The following is a 22,640-nucleotide window of genomic DNA, read 5'->3' as shown; positions in this document are numbered from 1 at the left end:
ATGAATGGTCATTACTGCAAGACCAGTTACCGTCCGTCACCAGATAAAGTAGTTATAATGTTATTGACTATTGTGTATACATTACACCCTGCGACATTTATTTTATAGCTAGAAGTTTGTATCTCCTACTCTTCTTCCTCTATTTCATTTGTTCCCCACCTCCAGCTTCCCTCTGGCAATAACGACTTTGCTCTCTGTACTATGAATCTGTTTCCATTTTGTTTTGTTCATTTATGGTTTAGATTCCACATAAAAGTGAAATCAGACAGTATGTTTTTATCCATCTTAATCTAAACACAGAATAATGGATAAACAAGATGCACATATACAATGAAATGTTACTCAGCCATAAAAAAGAGTGGACTCTTGCCATTTGCAACCACATGGATGGACCTCGCGGGTATTGTGCTCAAGGTTTTGAGATCCATATTTTTTAAGGTTTCTCTTAAAGTGTTTAACTTTGGAAAAGGTATATTAGCCCAGTTTGCCCAAATCAGAATGAATAGAGTACTAAAAATTCTAAACAAGGAGATTTGTACTTTTGAGACTGTTTTTAAAATAAAGTGATCAATCAGACTATTGCTATATTAACATGGGGTGCACCATGAATTTAAGTTTTATGTTATTACTCTAAATACTATCTCCTTCATTCTCCCCTCATTTCTTTGAGTATTTACAATTTTGATTTTAAGTAATTAGATATTTTAAAAATTTAAGAATGTAAATCCTGACCATGTCTGGTAAAAGAACAACATACAGATTATAGGCAATCCATCATGTGGTTTGCCTATAATGGACCCATGGTTGCCCTGCATTAGCCTGGGGATTCAATCTTCCTGCTCTCCCTGCTAGCCCTTTGTATGCTTTGTCACACTCCAAAGCAGTGCACATGAAACCCCAAGAGCCCCTTCCGCTGGTCTCCACTTTGTATATATAGCCTTACAGTACACTAGATTTTGCATTCCATTTAGAGGTTCAAAAAATTGTTTAACAAGATGCTATCTGAAAGAACTCAACTTTCCAGGAGATGGCAAGATTGAACACTGACATCTTAGGAATTGGTGAACTAAAGTAGACAGGAGTGGGCGAGTTTAATTCACATCGCCATCATGTCGACTACTGTGGGCAAGTGTCCCTTAGAAGAAATGGAATAGCCCTCATAGTCAACGAAAAGACTGAAATGCAGTACTTCGATGCAATCTCAAAAACAGCAGAATGATCTCAATTCATTTCCAAGGCAAACCACTCAGCATCACAGTAATCCAAGTCTATGCCTTAACCACTAATGTGGAGGAAGCTGAAATTGAACGGTTCTATGAAGAGCTACCTTCTAGAACTAACACCAAAAAGGGAGAGGTGTCGTTTTCATAGTAGGGGTTATGGGGAGGGAGGTGGGAGGGGGGTTCAGGATCGGGAACACCCGTGGGGGATTCATGTTGATGTATGGCAAAACCAATACAATATTGTAAAGTAATTAGCCTCTAATTAAAATAAATAAATTTAAATTAAAAAAAAACACATTTAACTTTTCACTGAAAAAAAAAAAAATAAGAAGTCAACAAGTTAGGCCTTGGAGTACAAAATGAAGCAGAGCAAAGGCTAACAGAGTTTTGCCAAGAGAATGTACTGGTCATAGCAAACACCCTCTTCCAACAATACAAGGACAATCTACACATGGACATCACCAGATGGTCAATACCAAAATCAGATCAATCATATTCTTTGCAGCTGAAGATGGAGAAGCTCTATACAGTGCAAAAACAAGACCTGGAGCTGAGGGTGGCTCAGATCATAAGCTCCTTTTTACAAAATCTGGACTTGAATTGAAGAAAGGAAGGAAAACCACTAGGCCATTCAGGTATGACCTAAATCAAATCCTTAGGATTATACAGTGAGGTGACGGATAGATTCAAGGGATTAGATATGATAGACAGAGTGCCTGAAGAACTATGGACTGGGGTTCATAACATTGTACAGGAATGGTGACCAAAAACCGTCCCCAAGAAAAAGAAATGCAAGAAAAAAGTGGTTGTCTGATGAGGCCTTACAAAAGCTAAGAAAGGAGAGAAGCAAAAGGCAAAGGAGGAAGGGAAGAGAGATAAACCGACTGAATGCAGAGTTACAGAGACTATCAGGGAGAGAGAACAGAGCTTTCTTAAGAGAACAATGCAAAGAAATGGAGGAAAACAATAGAATAGGAAAGACTATAGATCTCTTCAAGAAAATTAGAGATACCAAGAAAACATTTCATGCAAAGATGGACACAATAAAGGACAGGACTGAGAAGGACCTAACAGAAGCAGAAGATATTAAGAAGAGGTGACAAGAATACACAGAAAAACTATGCAAAAAAAGGTCTTAATGATCTGGATAATCACATTGGTGTGATTTCTCATCTAGAGCCAGATATCCTGGAATGTGAAGTCAAGTGGGCCTTAGGAAGCATCACTATGAACAAAGCTGCTAGAGGTGATAGAATTCCAGCTGAGCTATTTCAAATCCTAAAAGATGGTGCTGTGAAAGTGTTGCATTCAATATGCCAGCAAATTTGGAAAACTCAGCAATGGCCACAGGACTGGAAAAGGTCAGTTTTCATTCCAACCCCAAAGAAAGGCAATGCAAAGAATGTTCAAACTAGCATTCAACTGTGCTCATTTCATATGCTAGCAAGGTAATGCTCAAAATCCTTCAAGCTAGGCTTCAACAGTACAAGAACTGAGAACTTCCAGATGTATAAACTGAATTTTAAAAAGGCAGAGGAACAAGAGATCAAATTGCCAACATTTGTCGATGTTGTAGAGAAAGCACTGGAGTTCCACAAAAAACATACTGCTTCGTTGACTATGCTAAAGTCTTTGTGTGGATCACAACAAACTGTGGAAAATTCTTAAAGAAATGGGAATATCAGTCTTCTGAGAAACCTGTATGCAGGTCAAGAAGCAATAGTTAGAACCAGACATGGAACAATGAATGGACTGGTTCCAAATTGAGAAAGGAGTACATCAAGGCTATATATTGTAATCCTGTGTATTTAACTTACATGCAGAGTACACCATGTGAAATGCTGGGCTGGTTGAATCAAACTAGTTAATCCTAAAGGAAATCTACACCAACTATTCATTTGGGAAGACTGCTGCTAAAGCTGAAGTTCCAATATTTTGGCCACTTGATGTAAAGAGTTGACTCATTGGAAAAGACTCTGATGCTGGGAAAGATTGAAGGCAGGAGGAGAAGGGGCTGACAGAGGATGAGCTGGTTGGATGGCATCACCGAGTCAATGGACATGAGTTTGAGCAAGCTCCGGGAGACAGTGAAGAACAGGGAAGCCTGTTGTGCTATCGCCCGTGGGGTCGTAAAGAGTAGACACAACTCAGTGACTGAATGAGAACAGCAGTACTGACCACCTTCACGGGGAGATTTCCAGATGCTGCATGCTGCTGTGTCCTTACCTAACCCTCTTTTTCTATCCAGGTTTTAACTTGCCTTCAGTGCTATTTTCTTCCACCTGTTATTTATCCTATTGAGCAACCTAGAGCTTCTTCTCTTATCTCTCATAACTCCTAAAGATAGCACTCCTTTATAAAGTTCATAATGTAAACAGATGAGAAGTGAACAGCATAAAGCTCTGATTTGAAAAGCAAAAATAAAAAGGCATGAAAACAAATACCGGTATCCCTTCAGTCAGTCAGTTCAGTTGCTCAGTCGTGTCCAACTCTTTGTGAGCCCATGAATTGCAGCACGCCAGGCCTCCCTGTCCATCACCAACTCCCAGAGTTTACTCAAACTCACGTCCATTGAGTTGGTGATGCCATCCAGCCATCTCAACCTCTGTCATCCCCTTTTCCTCCTGCCCCCAATCCCTCCCAGCATCAGGGTCTTTTCCAATGAGTCAACTCTTTGCATGAGGTGGCCAAAGTATTGGAGTTTCAGCTTCAGCATCAGTCCATCCTATGAACGCCCAGGACTGATCTCCTTTAGGATGGACTGGATGGATCTCCTTGCAGTCCAAGGGACCCAAGAGTCTTCTCCAACACCACAGTTCAAAAGCATCAATTCTTCGGCATTCAGCTTTCTTCACAGTCCAACTCTCACATCCATACATGACCACTGGAAAAACCTTAATACTTAGGAAAAAGAAGACATAGAACCAAAAACTTGGAGACACTTTTTGTGCTAATAATATTTTTTGGTATTGTATATAGAATGAATAAGCAACAGGGCCCTACTGTACAGCATTATTGTTCAATAAACCATAATGGAAAAAGGATAAGAATATATATATATTATATAAAACTGAATCATTTTTCTGTATAGCAGAAATTGACACAATTTTGTAAATCAGCTATCCTTCAATAAAATACATTTTAGAAAAATAATATTAGTTTGGGATGCAGAGGAGCTGAGTGCTGCAGTCCAGATTTTGAATCAGAGTGATTTGGGTTTTAGTCTTAACTAAGGCCCATTTTATCCATGTATCTTGAATAACATTCCCCTTTATGAATCTGATTCCTTATCTGCAAAATAGGGACAATAAGATGACCTGCTTATAGGTTTGCTATCAATATCAAACAGGAGAACACGTGTAAAGCTGCCAGGACAGGGCATGGCACATGGTCAAGGCTGACCAGAGGATTTGTACAAAGAGTATGACTTAATTTTCACTTTGGGCAATCCACGTTTGGGCTAAACTTTCTCTTAATGAGAGGATGGACTGAATATAACCTCTTAAGGGCCCCTTCCAGATTTATGATTTCCTCTGAAACAGAATGGATAAATTGACTCACAGCCTGAAAAGTTTATATCATCCAAAGTTCCTATGAAGGAAAGAACAGAATCCCAAATTCCAGAATGTCATAGGGACGATGGAGTAGGTGAGGAAATGGTGATGGAATTTTTTTGTGGCAAAGTTCCATTTTCTGAAAGGGTAAAATATTACACAACAGGAGACTGCCTGACAAAGGAATGAGATAGCCACATGTATCAAACACATGTTTGGGTAAGAATTAAGCAGGAAAGAGGAGATGAATGAGTGAATGAATGAGCCCAACCTGCTTAATTATCAGATTTATTGTCAATATCTTCAATATCCTATTTTATCCCATGAAATGAAAACTCAAGGTGGCTGAAAATGTTTTCAGTTCAGTTCAGTTCAGTCGCTCAGTCACGTCCGACTCTTTGCGACCCCGTGAATCGCAGCACTCCAGGCCTCCCTGTATATCACCAACTCCGGGAACAGACTCACATCCATCAAGTCAGTGATGCCATCCAGCCATCTCATCCTCTGTCGTCCCCTTCTCCTCCTGCCCCCAATCCCTCCCAGCATCAGTCTTTTCCAATGAGTCAACTCTTCGCATGAGGTGGCCAAAGTACTGGAGTTTCAGCTTTAGCATCATTCCTTCCAAAGAACATCCAGGGCTGATCTCCTTCAGAATGGACTGGTTGGATCTCCTTGCAGTCCAAGGGACTCTCAAGAGTCTTCTCCAACACCACAGTTCAAAATGTTTTAGGCCAAATTAGAATCAGAAAGCCCTTGAATCATATGGTTATAAGTAGTTGGAAGCAAAATGGTACAAACTGTCATTCTGAGGAGAAAGACATCATATGGAATATGGAGGATCACTACTTATTTCTTTATGTCTTCTCTCAAATCTAAGAATAAAGGGAAATGGTTACTTGCTAATTATGTAGGAAATGGAGTAAATAGAATTTTGACCACATCTATAAATACTTTTCAAATATGAAACATACCTATATGTTCATGGTGGAAAAATTACTAGTCAGGTCTTAGATTGTGTCCTAACTGTGAACTCTGAATTGTCTGTGTAACGAGTGGACAGAGGATGAGATGGGGGAAAATAATTACTGCTGCTGCTGCTGCTTCTAAGTCGCTTCAGTTGTGTCCGACTCTGTGCGACCCCATAGACGGCAGCCCACTAGGCTCTAGAAACACATAAATATTGGTGGAACTAGAATGCATCTGGCTACTTCCATTGACTATCCAAAATCTCATGTTTCTATGGGGTCTGGGGGCCAGAAGAAACTGTTTTATGATTCTGTAAATGTTGTAAATGATGGTGGTTAATTTTTCCACAAAGCACAGATCAAATAGTCAAGGAACCTCAGAAATTCCTCGTCTTCTGTTGCAGCGAATTTATTATGTAATTTTGTGTGCTCACATGTGTGTGAGTCTTGATTTCTAAGTAATATCCACAACAATTTTACATGTTTATGTTTTTGCCTTTTCAGATTTCCAGTTGGCAGTTTTTCAGGTTAAAGGATGAAAATGCTGCTCATTTTGTTCCTTATAATAATTTGTTCCCATGTTTCTGTCAACCAACATTCTGGTAAGGAAAATAATGAATTCGTTTCCTTAATTCTCATTATGGAAAATAGATAATACTCTGACTTGCTTAAAATTTAAGAGTCTTGTTTTGTTTTGACTGTGATGATGGTGGGGCAGTGGGGAGTGGAAGCTCAATTTCTTTGATGTCACCCCATGTTCCTTTGAAAATCATTTGTTTCTGGGGTTTATTCCCTTTTCGTGATAGAAAGATATGAGAGCTGTTTTCTTGTCCTCCTGTTTCAACTTCTTCTAGGTCTTCTGGGAGGTTGCATTTTCATGCAATCTTCTCTTATCACATTAAGTTCAGGCCTGGAAAATTTGAAATGTCTGTTCCTAGTTTGTTTGTTCCAAAATATTTGTCTTGGTCAAACATCCAGATTTGGCTCCAGTTTAAACTGTGTGTCTGCTTATTGTAAAGCAGGTGCTTTTACCCTGAAGAGGGAACTCCAGAGCTGTCCACTGTCTGTCAGCAGTCTATATCCAAATGGACTTGAAGTCAAAATACTGGTCAAGCCTTCACGGCCCTTACCATCTCCTAAATAATCAGTCACTTCATGTCCAGGGCCACCTAGATTGGTTTTACAGTTTTGTTTTGTTTTGTTTTGTTTTCAAGGACTCTGACCTTGGAAGCAACTTTTCTGGAGAGATAAATTCTTCTTTGCCCTGAAAACATATTCCTTTGATGTCTCACTGGGCCTGATATTAAGCTTTTCAAAGAGAGGCGATGCTTTTTCTCCAGTTGTTCCATGGTTCAGATACAGGGATGGGCCCATCCTGTGCCAGTGGCTACATTTCTTTTCTCCACACAGGGTGTGGGGATTTGTCTATGAATAGAAAGGTCACTTTTGGTCCCCAGTTGAGCCACCCTGGGCAGTCCTCACCTGACAGTTCTCGGAGGGGTCCCGGCCTTCTCTCGTTGGTTCCCCCTCACTTAGTATTTTCCTGGAGATGCTGCTGGATATATGATCATCAAAGGAATCTCAAACTGGCTGAAATCAGGTTGCTTAGAAGAAAAGAATGGACGATTGGAATCCACTATGCCTTGACTGGACTACTCTAAAGAGAATAAAGTAACATGCAGGGGTACTAAGGCTGTTTTCCTAGCGGTTGTTGACAGGAAAAGACTGAAGTTCCTTTACTTTTATCAGAATTTATATAGTAACTATTTCAAATAATTAGAATATCAGAGTAAAGAGAGACCTTAGATATTTTCTAGTCGAATCTACCCATTTTAATTATGAGGAAACTGAGGCCCAAGTATGTCAAATGGCTTGACAGAGCTGGGAGAATTAGCTGATAACAAAGTTAAGACTCACATTGCCTGTTCAGTTACACTGTGTTTTCTTAAACACATAACATCCAGACACACACAGGTATGTCCCTCCCTTCCCTGGACAAGACATGGATCTTATAGTACAGTCATGAGAGCTCTGAATTCAAGCCAGCAGACAAACCACCAGCAAATTATATTTTGTGCTTGAACCAAATGCTTCTCTATCACATACAAATATAATTTCACATACCTAACATTCAATCTGGCATTGAATGAAGCCTTAAAAGCTCAGCAAAGTATTGCATTCCTATGTAAAAATTACATTATCAATAGAAACTTAAACTGTAATCTCTTTCCTAGTTTAAGGTATACTGGTTTCTGTCACATTTTTCATATGTAAGAATACATTTACCAATTATAATGCCCACTCATGACTCATCAAAAGGTATCATAAATAATTTTAAGATAGATTAATACATCTTATATTTATGATTTTAAGGATTTTGTAAAACTCATCAATTTGACACTTCGAATACAAAACTAATATGTTTATAAGTTTAATATGTTTATAAGTTAATTAGGTTACTTGTATTGTTTAAAAGGAAGTCAAAATGAAAGGCTATTTTTCAGATTTCTCCATTCAACAAATTTGATTCATTCTCAATGAAACTGTTTATCTTGTTTCTATAAACTGAGGTCAAATTCTGAAAGAAGAAAAGGACACGAAGGGAAATTATCCACTAAACATGTAAAAACCCATGATATTTTACTTCTTTATATGTAGCTACTTCTACTTAATTCCTTGCAAAAGTGGTGCTTAATTTCATGATCAATTCAAATGAGAAGGGATATAAAAGAATTAGCCTAAGAAACAAATACTTTTCTTGAGAGAATATGTATTATTTTTCAGTGCATTGGAAAGATATTACAAATACAAGTAAAAGAGGGAAGTCAGTTTCCCATGTGGTTGGCATTGAGCTTGGTAGTAAATGTTTGAAGTTTGCCCTCATTGTGTTTGTCTGTGGGTTTGCAGGCCCTGAGTATGCTGATGTGGTGTTTCTGGTGGACAGCTCCGACCACCTGGGAATTAAGTCCTTCCCGTTTGTGAAGGCCTTCATCAACAAGATGATCAGCAGCCTCCCCATAGAGGCTGACAAGTACCACGTGGGCCTGGCCCAGTACAGCGATGGGCTCCACAGAGAGTTCCTGCTCAGCACCTTCAAGAGCAGGGGCCCCATGCTGAACCACCTCAAGAAGAACTTCGGGTTCCTGGGGGGCTCCCTGCAGGTTGGGAAGGCTCTCCAGGAGGTGCACAGGGCCTACTTCTCAAGCGGGAGGGACAGGAAACAGTTTCCCCCGATCCTGGTGGTCCTGGCTTCCGGCGAGTCTGAAGATGCTGTGGAAGAGGCCGCCGAAGCACTGCGCAAAGATGGGGTGAGGATCGTCTCCGTGGGGATGCAGGGCGTGTCTGAGAAGACCCTGAAGGCCATGGCCACGGGCCAGTTCCACTACAACCTCCGGACTGTCAGGGACCTCAGCACGTTCTCCCAAAACATGACGCAGATTCTCAAGGATGCAGCTCAGTACAAGGACGGGGCAGTCAATGACGTCCTTGTGGAAGGTGGGTCAGGGCGCGTGTGTAGGGATGATGATGATAAAATACTTTCAGAAAATCAGCATGAGGAAAGGATGCAGACTCTGTGAGCATCTCTTTCCCCAAAAGCTGACCTGCATTTTCAGATGTTAATTTCTGCATGCCCCACGACTGTGGCCTTTTTAATCCAATAAACTTGGAAAGCCTTGGTTTTCCATGTTTCACTTATCTTATTGCCTGTTGTTTATAGGCTGCCTCCTCCCTGCCACCCAGCTATCTAAGCTTTCTCCTTGGGCTTCAGCTGCTATGTAGTTTCATTTCTGGTTCATTTAAAAGGACAATTTGCTCCTAAAGAAAGCCTTAATTCCTAAAACCATATAAAGTCACCACAGACTGTTACAGCTTGAAACAACTTCAGGAAGTCCAAAACCTCTGTTCCACAGAGAGGAAGCTGCAGGCGCTCTTGGAAGCGATATGACCTGGCCCTGGGCCAGCTGTGGTCTGGAGTTAGAGCTACACCTGTGTGGGTTCAGCCCCACACTTGCTCCTTCCTGCAGCTCTGTTCTAAATTAGCTTTCCTGTGCTATGCTCCAACTCCAACCTGCTCTCTTGCTCTGTCCCCTTGTACTATTCTATTAGCAAGGATGGCCAAGCGTTTATGAACACCACTCAAGACAGGGACAGGGGAGAGCTGGTAAAAACAAAAAAACAAAAAACTTTGCTTTAAGTGTACAAGTCCAGACAAGTGACATAATAAACTCACATTATGTCTGGTTGTCAGAGTGAAGTGATGTATATTGACAACAGAGAATGCTTTCTTGTAGTAATCTAAGAAAACATAGAATCTTATTACTAGCATTTTCCCCAGATAAAGTATTAGAACATCAACTGCTATTACATTTCCATCCCTTAAGAATGTTTGGACTATAAACTGCTGATTTTAGTAGTGGGTTTTAATACGATAGCAGCAGCTTCTGTTAACTGAGTGACTTTTTATGAGCCAGGCCCCATGCTAAACTTGACATGATCTCATTTAATCGCTACAACAACTCTATGAGATCAATATTCTTGTTACCTGTATTTTACAGATGTAGGAATTGGAACCTGGAGGTGAGCTAAGATCCACTTTTTGTGCCCAGGACCCTTTGATCTCAGCTTCATCATCAGTTTGGATACCTCCTTCCTTAAGTGCACAACTGCTTGGTTATTCTATGTGTATTCTATTTATAATTGCTCATAAGTCTATGTGTCTTTAATGCTGAGCAGAGAAGCTGAATTAAAACTCTGCCTGTCCGTTCCTTGCCCGCAGTTTGCCAAGGCCCTTCTGTGGCTGACGTTGTGTTCCTGTTGGATATGTCCACCAACAGCAGCTGGGAGGACTTTGACTATCTTAAAGAATTCCTGGAAGAAAGCATATCTGCTCTGGACATCAAGGAGTACTGCATGAGGGTTGGCCTCGTGGCCTACAGCAACGAGACAAAGGTGATTAGCACGCTGAGCAGGGGCGTAAACAAGTCGGAGGTTCTGCAGGACATCCAGAGCCTTGCTCCCCAGGCTGGAAAGGCCTACACTGGAGCCGCCTTGAGGAAGATCAGGAAGGAAGTCTTCAGCGCACAGCACGGCAGTCGGAAGAACCAGGGGGTGCCGCAGATCGCCGTGCTCGTGACCCACAGCCCATCCCAGGACAACGTGACCAAGGCCGCCGTGAACCTCCGGCGCCAGGGGGTGACCATCTTCACCATCGGCATAGAGGGGGCCAGCAACACCCAGCTGGAGAAGATCGCGTCTCACCCCGCTGAGCAGTACGTGTCCCAGCTGAGGTCCTTCTCTGACCTGGCTGCCCACAACCAGACGTTTCTGAAGAAGCTGCGGAATCAGATCACACACACGGTCTCTGTCATTTCCGAAAGGACCGAAACCCTCAAAGCCGGTAAAGCCTGTTGTGGAGAGCAGGATCAGTCTCATCCTTTTGCTTTTTTCCTTGTCTTGCAGGCGTTCTGTCTGCACAAGGGCTTGGTGGGTGTGATGCAGGGAGAGAGAGTTGAGTTCCTGGTTTCTTAATTTAACCCAATAGTTTCATTTAATTTAACCAATAATAGGAAATGTAAATTGGGAGAGAATAAAAGCTATTGAGGTGCTGGAATGGGAAGAAGGGATTTTTTTTTTTAATTTCCTCTTTTGTGCAGCTTTACTTATATTCTTCATTATTTCTTGACACCCCGGAACACCTTCCTTAGCTATTTCTCCCCCTGCCCTGCTTCATTTCTTGCCTTTGCCTCTCGTGTTTCTCTGCTCTTTCCTTAGTTTCTTTTTGTGTGTGGACTTTTCTCTCCCTTCTCTCCTTCCCTCAGCCTCAAATTCCAATTTAGAGAATACACAGGAAGCATGGTCTGGACTGAGGACAGGGTAATGAATTTACTGGGAAGTATTATTCTAGTATCAGTGAGTTTAGAGGGAGACAGAGAGCAAGGTACTTGTATATTTCATACATAGACATGTATGCTACATAAATTATGTGTGCGTACACAAGGTGTACATATGTCTGCATCCTTCAACATGTATTTATAGCATGTTGACCATAAAAGTGTCATTGCCCAGTGTAAACTAGGCCCCTGACAATACCCCTGTTGTGTTAATTGAGCAGCCATGGATGAGGAGTAAATGACTCCTAGGTCCACCATGTCCAGATAAATACTTTCTTTAGTTAACAGAATGCCAGCTGACCTTTTGCTAAGCAGTTGCTCCCTGGTAAGAGAAGCGACTTATATAAAATGTCTTCAAGTTTTCTTTCTGATCTTTTCCTATATTCAAATAGACTCCAATTCTCAATGCAAATCGTCTTAAACAGTCACACACAATTGACCCACCCGATGCTAAGATTCCCCTGAGTCATGGCAGCAGAACAGGTCTTTCATGCCAAGAAGCTGTTTCCCTGTTTTCTGTCTGGTGAGGCCGGTGTTGGCCCTTCCTCTCTCCTGCCTCCGGGTCTCTGTCCCACTTGCCAGATGCCACACTCAGTTTTGGGTTGCATTTTAGGTTGTGTGGACACGGAGGAAGCAGACATCTACCTGCTCATTGATGGCTCCGGGAGCACCCAGGCCACAGACTTCCAGGAGATGAAGACCTTCCTGTCAGAGGTCGCAGGGATGTTCAACATCGCTCCCCAGAAGGTGCGGGTTGGGGCTGTCCAGTACGCCGACCGCTGGGACTTGGAATTTGAGATCAGTAAATACACGAACAAGCATGACGTCGGAAAGGCCATCGAGAACATCAGGCAGATGGGCGGGAACAGGAACACGGGCGCCGCCTTGAACTTCACTCTGGGGCTGCTGCAGAAGGCAAAGCAGCAGCGGGGAGGCAGAGTGCCCTGCCACCTCGTCGTGCTGACCAACGGTGCGTCCAGGGACAGCGTCTTGGGGCCTGCAAACAGACTGAGCGAGGAGCTCGTCCACGTCTATGCCATTGGGGTCAGGGAGGCTAACCAGACTCAGCTGCGTGAAATTGCTGGCGAGGAGAAACGGGTCTACTACGTGCATGACTTTGATGCCTTGAAAGACATAAGAAACCAGGTTGTTCAAGAGATCTGTGCTGAAGAAGGTAGGACTCCTTACCTCTGGACTTCAGCTCCCAAGCTGCCTCCCTGCAGTATTTTCTTAAATGTTTTGTTGCTGTTGTTGAAGTATAGTTGATTTACAATGTTCTGTTAACTTTTGCTCTACAGTGCCACATATATAAACATTCTTTTTCATATTCTTTTCCATTTATGGTATAGTTCCTGTGCTATGCAGTAGGACCTTGTTGTTTCTCCATTCTATATAGTTGGCTTCTGCACCCTTCAGCATTTGACATTGCAGGTGTGGAGAAAGGGCATAAGTATCCCAGCTGAAATTTCTTGACTTTGTAGAGCTGTTCATTCCCCAGAACAAAATGGAGGACCCATTAGAGTGTTGCTCTAACTATTATCTGATGCATAAAAAGAGTGTTTTATGTTTATTTAAATTGCTTTTTAATGAACCTTGTATAAAATCTTCTAGAGCTAGGTAAGTAGTTTTCAACCAGGGGTGACTTCCCCCCACCAGGGGATAGTTAGCAATGTCTAAAGACTTGGTGGTCATAACTGGGGAGAGTGCTAGTTAATTGGCTTCTGCTGATGCTGCTAAGTCGCTTCAGTCGTGTCTGACTCTGTGCGACCCCATAGACGGCAGCCTACCAGGCTCCCCCGTCCCTGGGATTCTCCAGGTGAGAACACTGGAGTGGGTTGCCATTTCCTTCTCCAATGCATGAAAAGTGAAAGTGAAGTCTCTCAGTCGTGTCCGACTCTTAGCGACCCCATGGATTGCAGCCTACCAGGTTTCTCCATTCATGGGATTTTCCAGGCAAGAGTACCGGAGTGGGGTGCCATTGCCTTCTCCGAATTGGCTTCTAAGAAGTATTATTTAGTATCTCCCCACAAATTCCTATGAGGATAGATCTATGATTAGACCATTGCATGTGTAATATGATCAAATGATTTCTGATTTTAAGGAGTATTGGGGGTTTATTTGATAACTTTGTAATAAAACTTGTATGAAATCTTCTAGAGTTAGATCAGTAGTTTTCAACCAGGGGTGATTTTGTCCCTGAGGGGATGGTTAGAAATGTCTAGAGACATTTACTTTTGGGGGTCATCAGTGGGGGGCATCTAACAGGTAGAGTACAGGGATCCTGCTAAACATTCTTCAGCATCCTGCAGTGCCTGGATTGCCGTCCACAGCACAAACTTTCTAACCACAATGTTAGTTGTGCTGAGGTTGAGAAGCCCTGGATTATACGTTAAAGCAGATTTCTAAATAATAAAGAGGATAGGCTCCCCTTCATCATCTTCAACGCTTTACTTACCTGCTAACAACCCTTAGCAAAAACACACTTAACTTCGTATAGAATTGTTTGTGTTTTAGATTTTCCTGTTCACTCTTCATCTTTTCACATGAAGCCAACTTGAATAGCCCGTCTCCTTTCTCCCATGCAGCCTGCAAAGAGATGAAGGCCGACATCATGTTCCTGGTGGACAGTTCTGGCAGTATAGGACTAGAGAACTTCATCAAAATGAAAACATTTATGAAGAACCTGGTGAGCAAATCTCAGATCAGGGCAGATCGAGTGCAAATCGGTGTGGTCCAGTTCAGCGGCACCAATAAGGAAGAGTTTCAGCTCAACAGATACACATCCCAGGAGGAAATTTCAGATGCAATAGACCGAATGGCTCACATTGGAGAAACCACCTTGACGGGTAGCGCCCTGACCTTTGTGTCTCAGTACTTCAGCCCTGCCAAGGGAGCCCGGCCCAACGTCAGGAAATTCCTCATCCTCATCACGGATGGTGAGGCTCAGGACATAGTCAAGGACCCAGCGGTGGCACTTCGGGAAGAAGGCATCATTATCTACTCTGTAGGGGTGTTTGGCTCCAACGTCACCCAGCTGGAGGAGATCAGCGGGAGGCCAGAGATGGTTTTTTATGTTGAGAATTTTGACATTCTGAAGCACATTGAGGATGACCTTTTGTTTGGAATATGCAGCCCCCGTGAAGGTAAGCATGGGGACATTCACCAGGGGGATCATCGAAACACCACATATCCATGTGGGTCCTTGCTTCCTGAACTAAGCAATCTACTATTTGAACACTATAAACTGGTTTTGTTCAATTGAACTGTTTATCCTAGTGGCTTTTGGCTCACATAGAGAAATGCAAGTTTCCTCAACAGAACTGTTAAAATCAGACAGTAAGGAACAATTCAGATCTACCTAGGTTCTTTCCCATTTGTAGACAAAGCACTAGGGGGACGAATCCTCCATTTAAGGAAAATAGTACCATACAGGATTTTAGGTCTGGTTCCCTAGTAGAATCTGAATCAGGAGTTCTTAAGGAAGCAATTTATTTACTTATTGCTTTAAAAAAAATTATTGAAGTATAGCTGATTTACAATGTCTGTTAGTTTCAGGTATGCAGCAAAGTGATTCAGTTACACATACATACAGTGTGTGTGTGTGTGTGTGCATGTGCATACGTGTGTGTGTGTGTATGTTCTTTTTCATATTCTTTTCCCTTATAGGTTATTATAAAATATTGAGTATGGTTCCCTGTGCTATATAGTAGATCCTTGTTGGTTGTCTATTTTATGTATGAGATATATATATATATATATATATATATGTTAATCCCAGCCTCATCATTTATCCCTCCCCCCACTTTCCCCTTTAGTAACTGTAAGTTCGTTTTCTATGTCTGTGAGTTTGTTTTGTAAATAAATCTATCTGTATCTTTTTTTAAGAGTCTGCAAATAAATGATGTATAATATTTGTCTCTTTCTGTCTGATGCAATTTAGTATGATAATCTCTAGGTCCATCCATGTTGCTGGAAATGACATTATTTCATTCTTTTTATGAGTGAATGATATTCAGTTGTGAGTATATATATATATACATATATATATATATATATATATATATATATATATATACATATACACACCATACCTTTATCCATTCATCTGTTGATAACACTTAGGTTATTTCATGTCTTGGCTAGTATAAGTGCTGCTATGAACATTGAGGTGCAGGTATCTTTTGAATTATATGATTTTCTCTGGATTTATGCCCAGGGGTAGAATTGCTGAATCATATGGCAGTTCTATTTTTTTTTATTTTAAGGAACCTCCATGCTGTTCTCCATGGTGTCTGCCCCAATTTACATTCCCACCAACCATGTAGGAGGGTTCCCTTTTCTCTGCACCCTCTCCAGCACTTATTACCTGTAGACTTTTTGATTTATTGAAGTGTCTTCAGAAGAGAAGTAGGGAGAGAAGGACAGGGCGTGGGTAGGAGTTAAGCAAGGAGGTTTTCTCAGCCGGAGTCTGGCTTCAGCCTGATCCAGCAGGGAGCATGGGAGCGTGAATTACAGCACAGAGTCGGTTCCACCTTGAGGCAGGGTCCCGGCCTTATATAATCTGAGTTTAGGAACTACATGTGGTGTGCAGAAGACAGGTAGTAGAGGGACGTAACCCCTGGACAAGGTGGCTCTCCTTTGACCTAACATCCACTATTTACATTTGTTCATTTTACAATTTTTTAAAACCTTTAAAATACTTATATGAAATGAGATAATCTTTGTAAGAAGATGTTGATATTTATTAAATCTTATAAAGGAGGGATAAGATATAGGAATTTGAGCAATGGATGCTTCAGAGGAAATAAATGGGTAGTCATCACGGTGTTCCCAGGGTGCTGCAGAATGAAAGTAAGAAAGGTTCAGCAGAAGTAAGGGACCCATGCGGCCTGACAACAGAGGCATTCTGGAAAACTAGGAAGGAGATGAATCTTAACGGAATTTTAAAGGAAAAAAGGGACGTCATCGTGTTGTTCAAATAACAGTTCTGGCCAACCTGCACTAGAAGTATTGGTGACTGCGATCTATGTTTTGTGGCTCGAGGAGTACACCTGGATTGTGCATCCCGGTAACTCCAACCCAAACAAATATGACCTCTTTGAAGGGTGCTTTGACTGAACAGCCTACCCTGCAGCCTCCCGGGTAATCCAAGCAGGCTCCCCTGAGCAGCTGAAGGCCCAGGGGACAGCGTTTCTATTTGTGTGAAGCCAAACTTCCTGGGTGATGTGGTCATGGCTCTGTACATATGGCCTCCAGTTAGGTGGGTAAGTACATTGGCTTTAGGGTTTGCAACAGCCCTACCGTGTTGTAAGGAAGTGGCTTCCAAAGAAGGGAATGTGGTGAGCCTTGGGGAAGGGTTAGGGAAACCTTCACAATTCCATTTCTCCAAAATGGATGAAGTAACAATTGAAACATACCTTCCTCAGGCCTGTAGACAGATGGTGCTACATAAGGACTAAATCATTCACCATCCTACATTTCCACTTCTCTAGAATGAATGAGTTGGAGTTTGGAACTCTGCACTTGAGAATACAATGTGATACACACATGGATTGCTTTACTTTTCCATGGCATTGACCCCACATTTAAAAAGTTAATAAGAGGTCATGCTAGGATCACTTGGTTGGGCCAAGTGTGAAATGGGCTAATTTCTATAACAAAGTCCAGACATGAATACAGATTATGTTTTAAGAAAGTCAGAAAAGGAGAAAATGCAACCTTGGAAAGTTAGCCATGAAGAAAATATAGTGTTGCCAAATTTATTTTCATTTGGTCATTTCCCCAAGGTTTATCTTAAGAATAAAACCTCATGATCCCTGTGGCTTAAAAAAAAAAATATGGACGGATTTGTATAAATGAAAGCACATGTTGAAAGTACCACTTATACAGGAAAATTTCCTCAGAATTATGAATTGGGTTTTTTTGGTCCAAAAGCACTTGTCGTGTTTATCTCTGATGTCTTGTGACTGTCACCCCACCCGCTTCCCACCCACTGCAGCAGGCTTCATGTCACATCTGCCTTGTCCTAAAAGAGACACAAACGAGTATGTGTACTGTGTCTGTTATCCAGAGAGCAGACATTCAGATGCACAGCTTGATCCTATGGAGGGGACACCCTGGCATTTAAAATGCGGGGGGACAGGGTGGGGGATGTGAGTCCCCCATAATGTACAAGGCTAATCTCATCAGTTTTCCTTTTCCTTCCTCTTTCAGAATGCAAGCGCATTGAAGTTTTAGACGTCGTGTTTGTCATCGACAGCTCTGGCAGCATTGACCATGATGAATACAGTATCATGAAGGACTTTATGATCGACTTGGTGAAAAAAGCTGATGTGGGCAAGAATCACGTCCGGTTTGGGGCTCTGAAGTACGCGGATGACCCGGAGGTGCTATTTTATCTGGATAACCTTGACACCAAATGGGAGGTGATCTCGGTGCTCCAGAATGACCAGCCCATGGGGGGCAACACTTACACCGCTGAGGCCCTGGGCTTCTCAGACCACATGTTCACCGAAGCCCGGGGCAGCCGTCTGCACAAAGGGGTCCCGCAGGTCCTCATCGTGATCACCGATGGGGAATCCCACGATGCCGATAAGCTCAACGCTACAGCCAAGGCCTTGCGGGACAAGGGCGTCCTTGTCCTGGCCGTGGGCATCGCCGGTGCCAACCCTGTGGAGCTGCTGGCCATGGCAGGATCGAGTGACAAGTACTTCTTCGTGGAAACTTTTGGAGGTCTGAAGGGGATTTTTTCAGATGTGTCTGCCAGCGTATGTAACTCTTCAAAAGTAGGTAAGATTCATCCATTGCATTTTCTTAATTATCAGAAGAGGTCCAAATAAGCGGGAAACCAAATGGGGCAGTGAAGATTCTGTAGAAGTTCCCACCTTGTGAAATCTTCAACCTTCTACAGCATTCCTACTCACCTCTGCCTAAATTCTTCCAGTGATGGAAAATTCACCGTTTTTTTTTTTTTTCTGTTGATGAAGAGGGGCTATACTTCCTTTTTTAATTAAAAAAATTTTTTTTAATTTTTATTGACACCAGAAACATTTTGTATTGGGGTATAGCCTATGAACAATGTGGTGGTAAATTCAGGTGAACAGTGAAGGGACTCAGCGCTTCATACACATGTATCCGTTCTCCCCCAAGCCCCCTCCCACCCAGGCTGGCACATAACATGGAGCAGGAACCATGTGCTACACAATAGGTCCTGCTATATTTAAAATGAATAACCAACAAAATTCACCATTTTTTTTAACAGGCTGTATCTATTGGAACACAAATGGGTTTTTGCATGCCACTTTTACCCACAGAAAGTTCTTCTTTCTGTTCTTTACACAAGAAATCAAGTCCCTCTCTTGCTCAGAACCACTGGTTGGAGTCCTATCTCCTCCAGTCCAGAAGTTCCCTGTGCCTTCACATGTTTCTGTTATGGCACAGGCTCATTTGAAACGTGGAGCCCAGTGCTAAACACCCCGTTTAGCCTCAGATGTTCCCAGAGCAGAGAGCATACAGGACTTCTGCCCTAGGTTCTACGTTTCTGTTCTGGCAGCTCGAAACTGCACTGCCACATCCATGTATGTATGTATTCGTTCATTCATGTGTTCAGCTGCCAATTTACAGTTTCTTATCAAAGGGAGATTATGCTCTTTTAAAACTCCTTAGTATTTTTATTAGGATGTGCTTTACTAAAAATACCAAGTATTTTTGTTAGGAGAGTTAATATTAACCTAGGATTTCAATATCTTGGTGCAGTTCCTTTTAAAAATTATTTAACTTTCCTGTTTTTCATATGCTGTGCCTCCTGAGACTATAGCTACTATCTTTTTCGTTCACAAAACTAACAAAATCCATCTGGGTCTCAACAAAAGCTGGGATGAGTCTCTTACCTTCTATTGGCCAATGTCTTAAATTCAGTCTGACCTTTTCAAGTCCACTGTAGAAGTCGAAACTGAATTTTTATACTGAATATTCTCCGTTGGGCACAAAGAAAGTTCATTTCCTTTATTTGAATCTGAAACAAAGGCATTTAATGAACTAACCAGTTCCTGAGGGATCTATTCACCCGATAGTTTATCTCTTCCTTGCTTATCTCAGTTACAGAAATCTCAAGATATCTTTCATCTTTTCTGAGGCTAAAATGAGAATTAATAATGTTAGGTCAGTGATGAGCTCTATGGGGAATTCAAGGAAATTTTAATGCTTTCCAGAAGGCTGAAGAACACACATGAGCATGCGCCAAGCATAACTCACTCACTGGCAATGGGCTTTCACATTCTTTTTGTTAATTTGCTGTGATAAGACAAGGGCAGCATAGCACGCTAAACCATCGTGAATTGTTCAAAATCACTTCTCTCAAGCTGACATTTTTGCCTGTATGCACCAGAAAGCGGGCTGGTTAGGAGACAAAGAGACAAGATAGAGGCTGGAAGTCTTGTGTCTTAAAACTCAATTTGCCAGAAACGAGAAAAGTGCTTATTGACTCAACTGGCCAGCAAGGCCAAGTCAGTAATAAAGACCATCTGTCTGTTTGTTCACATCCCTAGATGGATGTGTCATTTATTTTTCTTGTTATGCTACCACTGTCACTGGGCTTTCTGGAAGTCAAGCCTAGATTGCAGGTGAGAGCTCATTTTCTGTCACATCACCCCCACTTTGCCAGCATCTCAGAAAAGAAAATGGTGTGAAGCCAGACAGAAAAGAAGCCTAAAAGGATGTGGGACTATGCCTCACGCTGACCCTATGGCAGGGTAGTGTGTCTCTGTTTTCTCTCCAATTAATGGGACCACAGGGTGGCATAAGCTAAAACACCACCTTCAGAAATAGCATTTCCCTATCAGTTCAGTTCAGCTGCTGAGTCGTGTCCGACTCTTTGCAACCCCATGGAATGCAGCATGCCAGGCTTCCCTGTCCATCACCAACTCCCAAAGTCTACTCAAACTCATGTCGGTCAATTTGGTGCTGCCATCCAACCATCTCATCCTCTGCCATTCCCTTCTCCTCCTGCCTTCAATCCTTCCCAACATCAGGGTCTTTTCAAATGAGTCAGTTCTTCGCATCAGGTGGCCAAAATATTGGAGTTTCATCCATAACATCAGTCTTTCCAATGAATATTCAGGACTGATGTCATTTAGGATTGACTGGTCTGACCACCTTGTAGTCCAAGGGACTTCTCCAGCACCACAGTTCAAAAGCATCAATTCTTCAGTGCTCAGCTTTCTTCACAGTCCAACTCCCACATGCATACATGACCACTGGAAAAACCATAGCCTTGACTAGAGGGACCTTTGTTGGCCAAGTAGTGTTTCTACCTTTTAATATGCTGTCTAGGTTGGTCATAACTTTCCTTCCAAGGAGCAAGCATCTTTTAATTTCATGGCTGCAGTTACCATCTGCAGTAATTTTCGAGCCCAAGAAAATAAAGTCTGTCACACTTTCCATTGTTTCCCCATCTATTTACCATGAAGTGATGGGAGCAGATGCCATGATCTTCGTTTTTTGAATGTTGAGTTTTAAGTCAACTTTTTCACTCTCCTTTTTCACTTTCATGAAAAGGCTGTTTAGTTCCTTTTTGCTTTCTGCTATGAGGGTGGTGTCATCTGCATATCTGAAGTTATTGCTATTTCTCCTGGCAATCTTGATTCCAGCTTGTGCTTCAACCATTTTTTCTTCTTGAGGATGGTTTTGACCATGGCCGCCTGTACAGTGTTAGAAACCTCCATCCATAGTTCTTCAGACACTCTGTGTATCAGATCTAATCTAATCTAATCTAATCATAAGGGATTTGATTTAGGTCATACCTGAATGGTCTAGTGGTTTTCCCTATTTTCTTCAATTTAAGTTTAATTTTGCAATAACGAGTTCATGATGTGAGCCACAGTCAGCTTCCAGTCTTGTTCATTTGACTTCCCCTGCTCAGTTAGAGAAAGAATAACAATCTGATTTTGTTGTTGTGTTCTTTGTAGACTGTGAAATTGAAAAAGTCGATCTCGTGTTCCTCATGGATGGTTCAAATAGCATTCATCCAGATGACTTCAGGAAGATGAAGGAATTCTTGGCATCTGTCATTCAAGACTTTGATATCAGTAACAACAGAGTGCGTATAGGAGCTGCCCAATTCAGCCACACTTACCAGCCGGAGTTCCCCCTGGGAATGTTCATCAGCAAGAAGGAGATCTCATTTCAGATTGAAAACATCAAGCAGATCTTTGGATACACCCACATCGGTGCCGCCCTCCGGCAGGTGGGGCACTACTTCCGGCCGGACATGGGCAGCCGGATCCACGCAGGTACCCCCCAGGTGCTGCTGGTCCTCACGGACGGCCAGTCCCAAGACGAGGTGGCTCGGGCCGCCGAAGAGCTGAGACACAAAGGCATCGACATTTACTCCGTGGGCATTGGGGATGTGGATGACCAGCAGCTCGTTCAGATCACCGGGACCGCCAACAAGAAGCTGACAGTTCACAACTTTGACGAACTGAAGAAGGTCAAGAAGAGGATTGTTCGTAACATCTGTTCCCCCCGGGGCGACAGCAGTGAGTATCCAACAGGTCCCTAGGGTCTCTGCTTCTCTGGGGCTGCGGGGAGAATGCAGATTCGTGCCTGTTGATTTCAAATGGAACCTTGCACAGTTATCAAGTGTTTTATGTCCCTTGTAGATTGAGACACAGGATATGAGACTCTTGTCAGTTTTCCTCTCCTGGGAGAGCATGCCCTCTTTGTGATGGGAATGCCTCTCTTTCTGAAGGTCTGAGGACAAGGCCTGTTTACACTCTGGGTGGTTTCGGAGGCTGAAGAAGGTGTTCCCCGAAAACAAACTATTTGACAGATTTGGGTTGCCTAGCAGTGGGGCTCCCAACTGCTGCCACAGGTAGCGAGGGAGTATCTTAGAGTTTAGAGCCTTAATGTGAAACTTCAACACAGAAGTTGGTAAATATTTTCTTAAAAATTAGCACATTTTGACTTTTTTTTCCAATAGATGGAAGAAAAGGTCTTGAAGGAGGAATA

At 42.3% G+C, this 22,640-nt stretch overlaps 1 protein-coding gene across 1 annotated transcript in view; it reads left to right on the top strand.

Annotated features, from left to right (window-relative positions):
• LOC129644332 (collagen alpha-6(VI) chain-like) overlaps positions 1–22,640 on the top strand; it is a 169,226-nt gene that overhangs the window by 46,166 nt on the left and 100,420 nt on the right. The window contains exons 2-8 of the mRNA XM_055569956.1: positions 6,247–6,344; positions 8,650–9,237; positions 10,520–11,140; positions 12,247–12,807; positions 14,219–14,776; positions 17,847–18,422; positions 21,599–22,168. Of these exons, the coding sequence (XP_055425931.1) occupies positions 6,278–6,344; positions 8,650–9,237; positions 10,520–11,140; positions 12,247–12,807; positions 14,219–14,776; positions 17,847–18,422; positions 21,599–22,168 (3,541 nt within the window). The 5' untranslated portion in view covers positions 6,247–6,277. The remainder of the gene's footprint in view (positions 1–6,246; positions 6,345–8,649; positions 9,238–10,519; positions 11,141–12,246; positions 12,808–14,218; positions 14,777–17,846; positions 18,423–21,598; positions 22,169–22,640) is intronic.

Source organism: Bubalus kerabau, chromosome 2 (assembly GCF_029407905.1).
Source record: "Bubalus kerabau isolate K-KA32 ecotype Philippines breed swamp buffalo chromosome 2, PCC_UOA_SB_1v2, whole genome shotgun sequence".
Taxonomy (NCBI): Eukaryota; Metazoa; Chordata; class Mammalia; order Artiodactyla; family Bovidae; genus Bubalus; species Bubalus kerabau.
The sequence above is the reverse complement of the archived record's forward strand: the minus strand, read 5'-3'. Positions and strand labels throughout refer to the sequence as shown.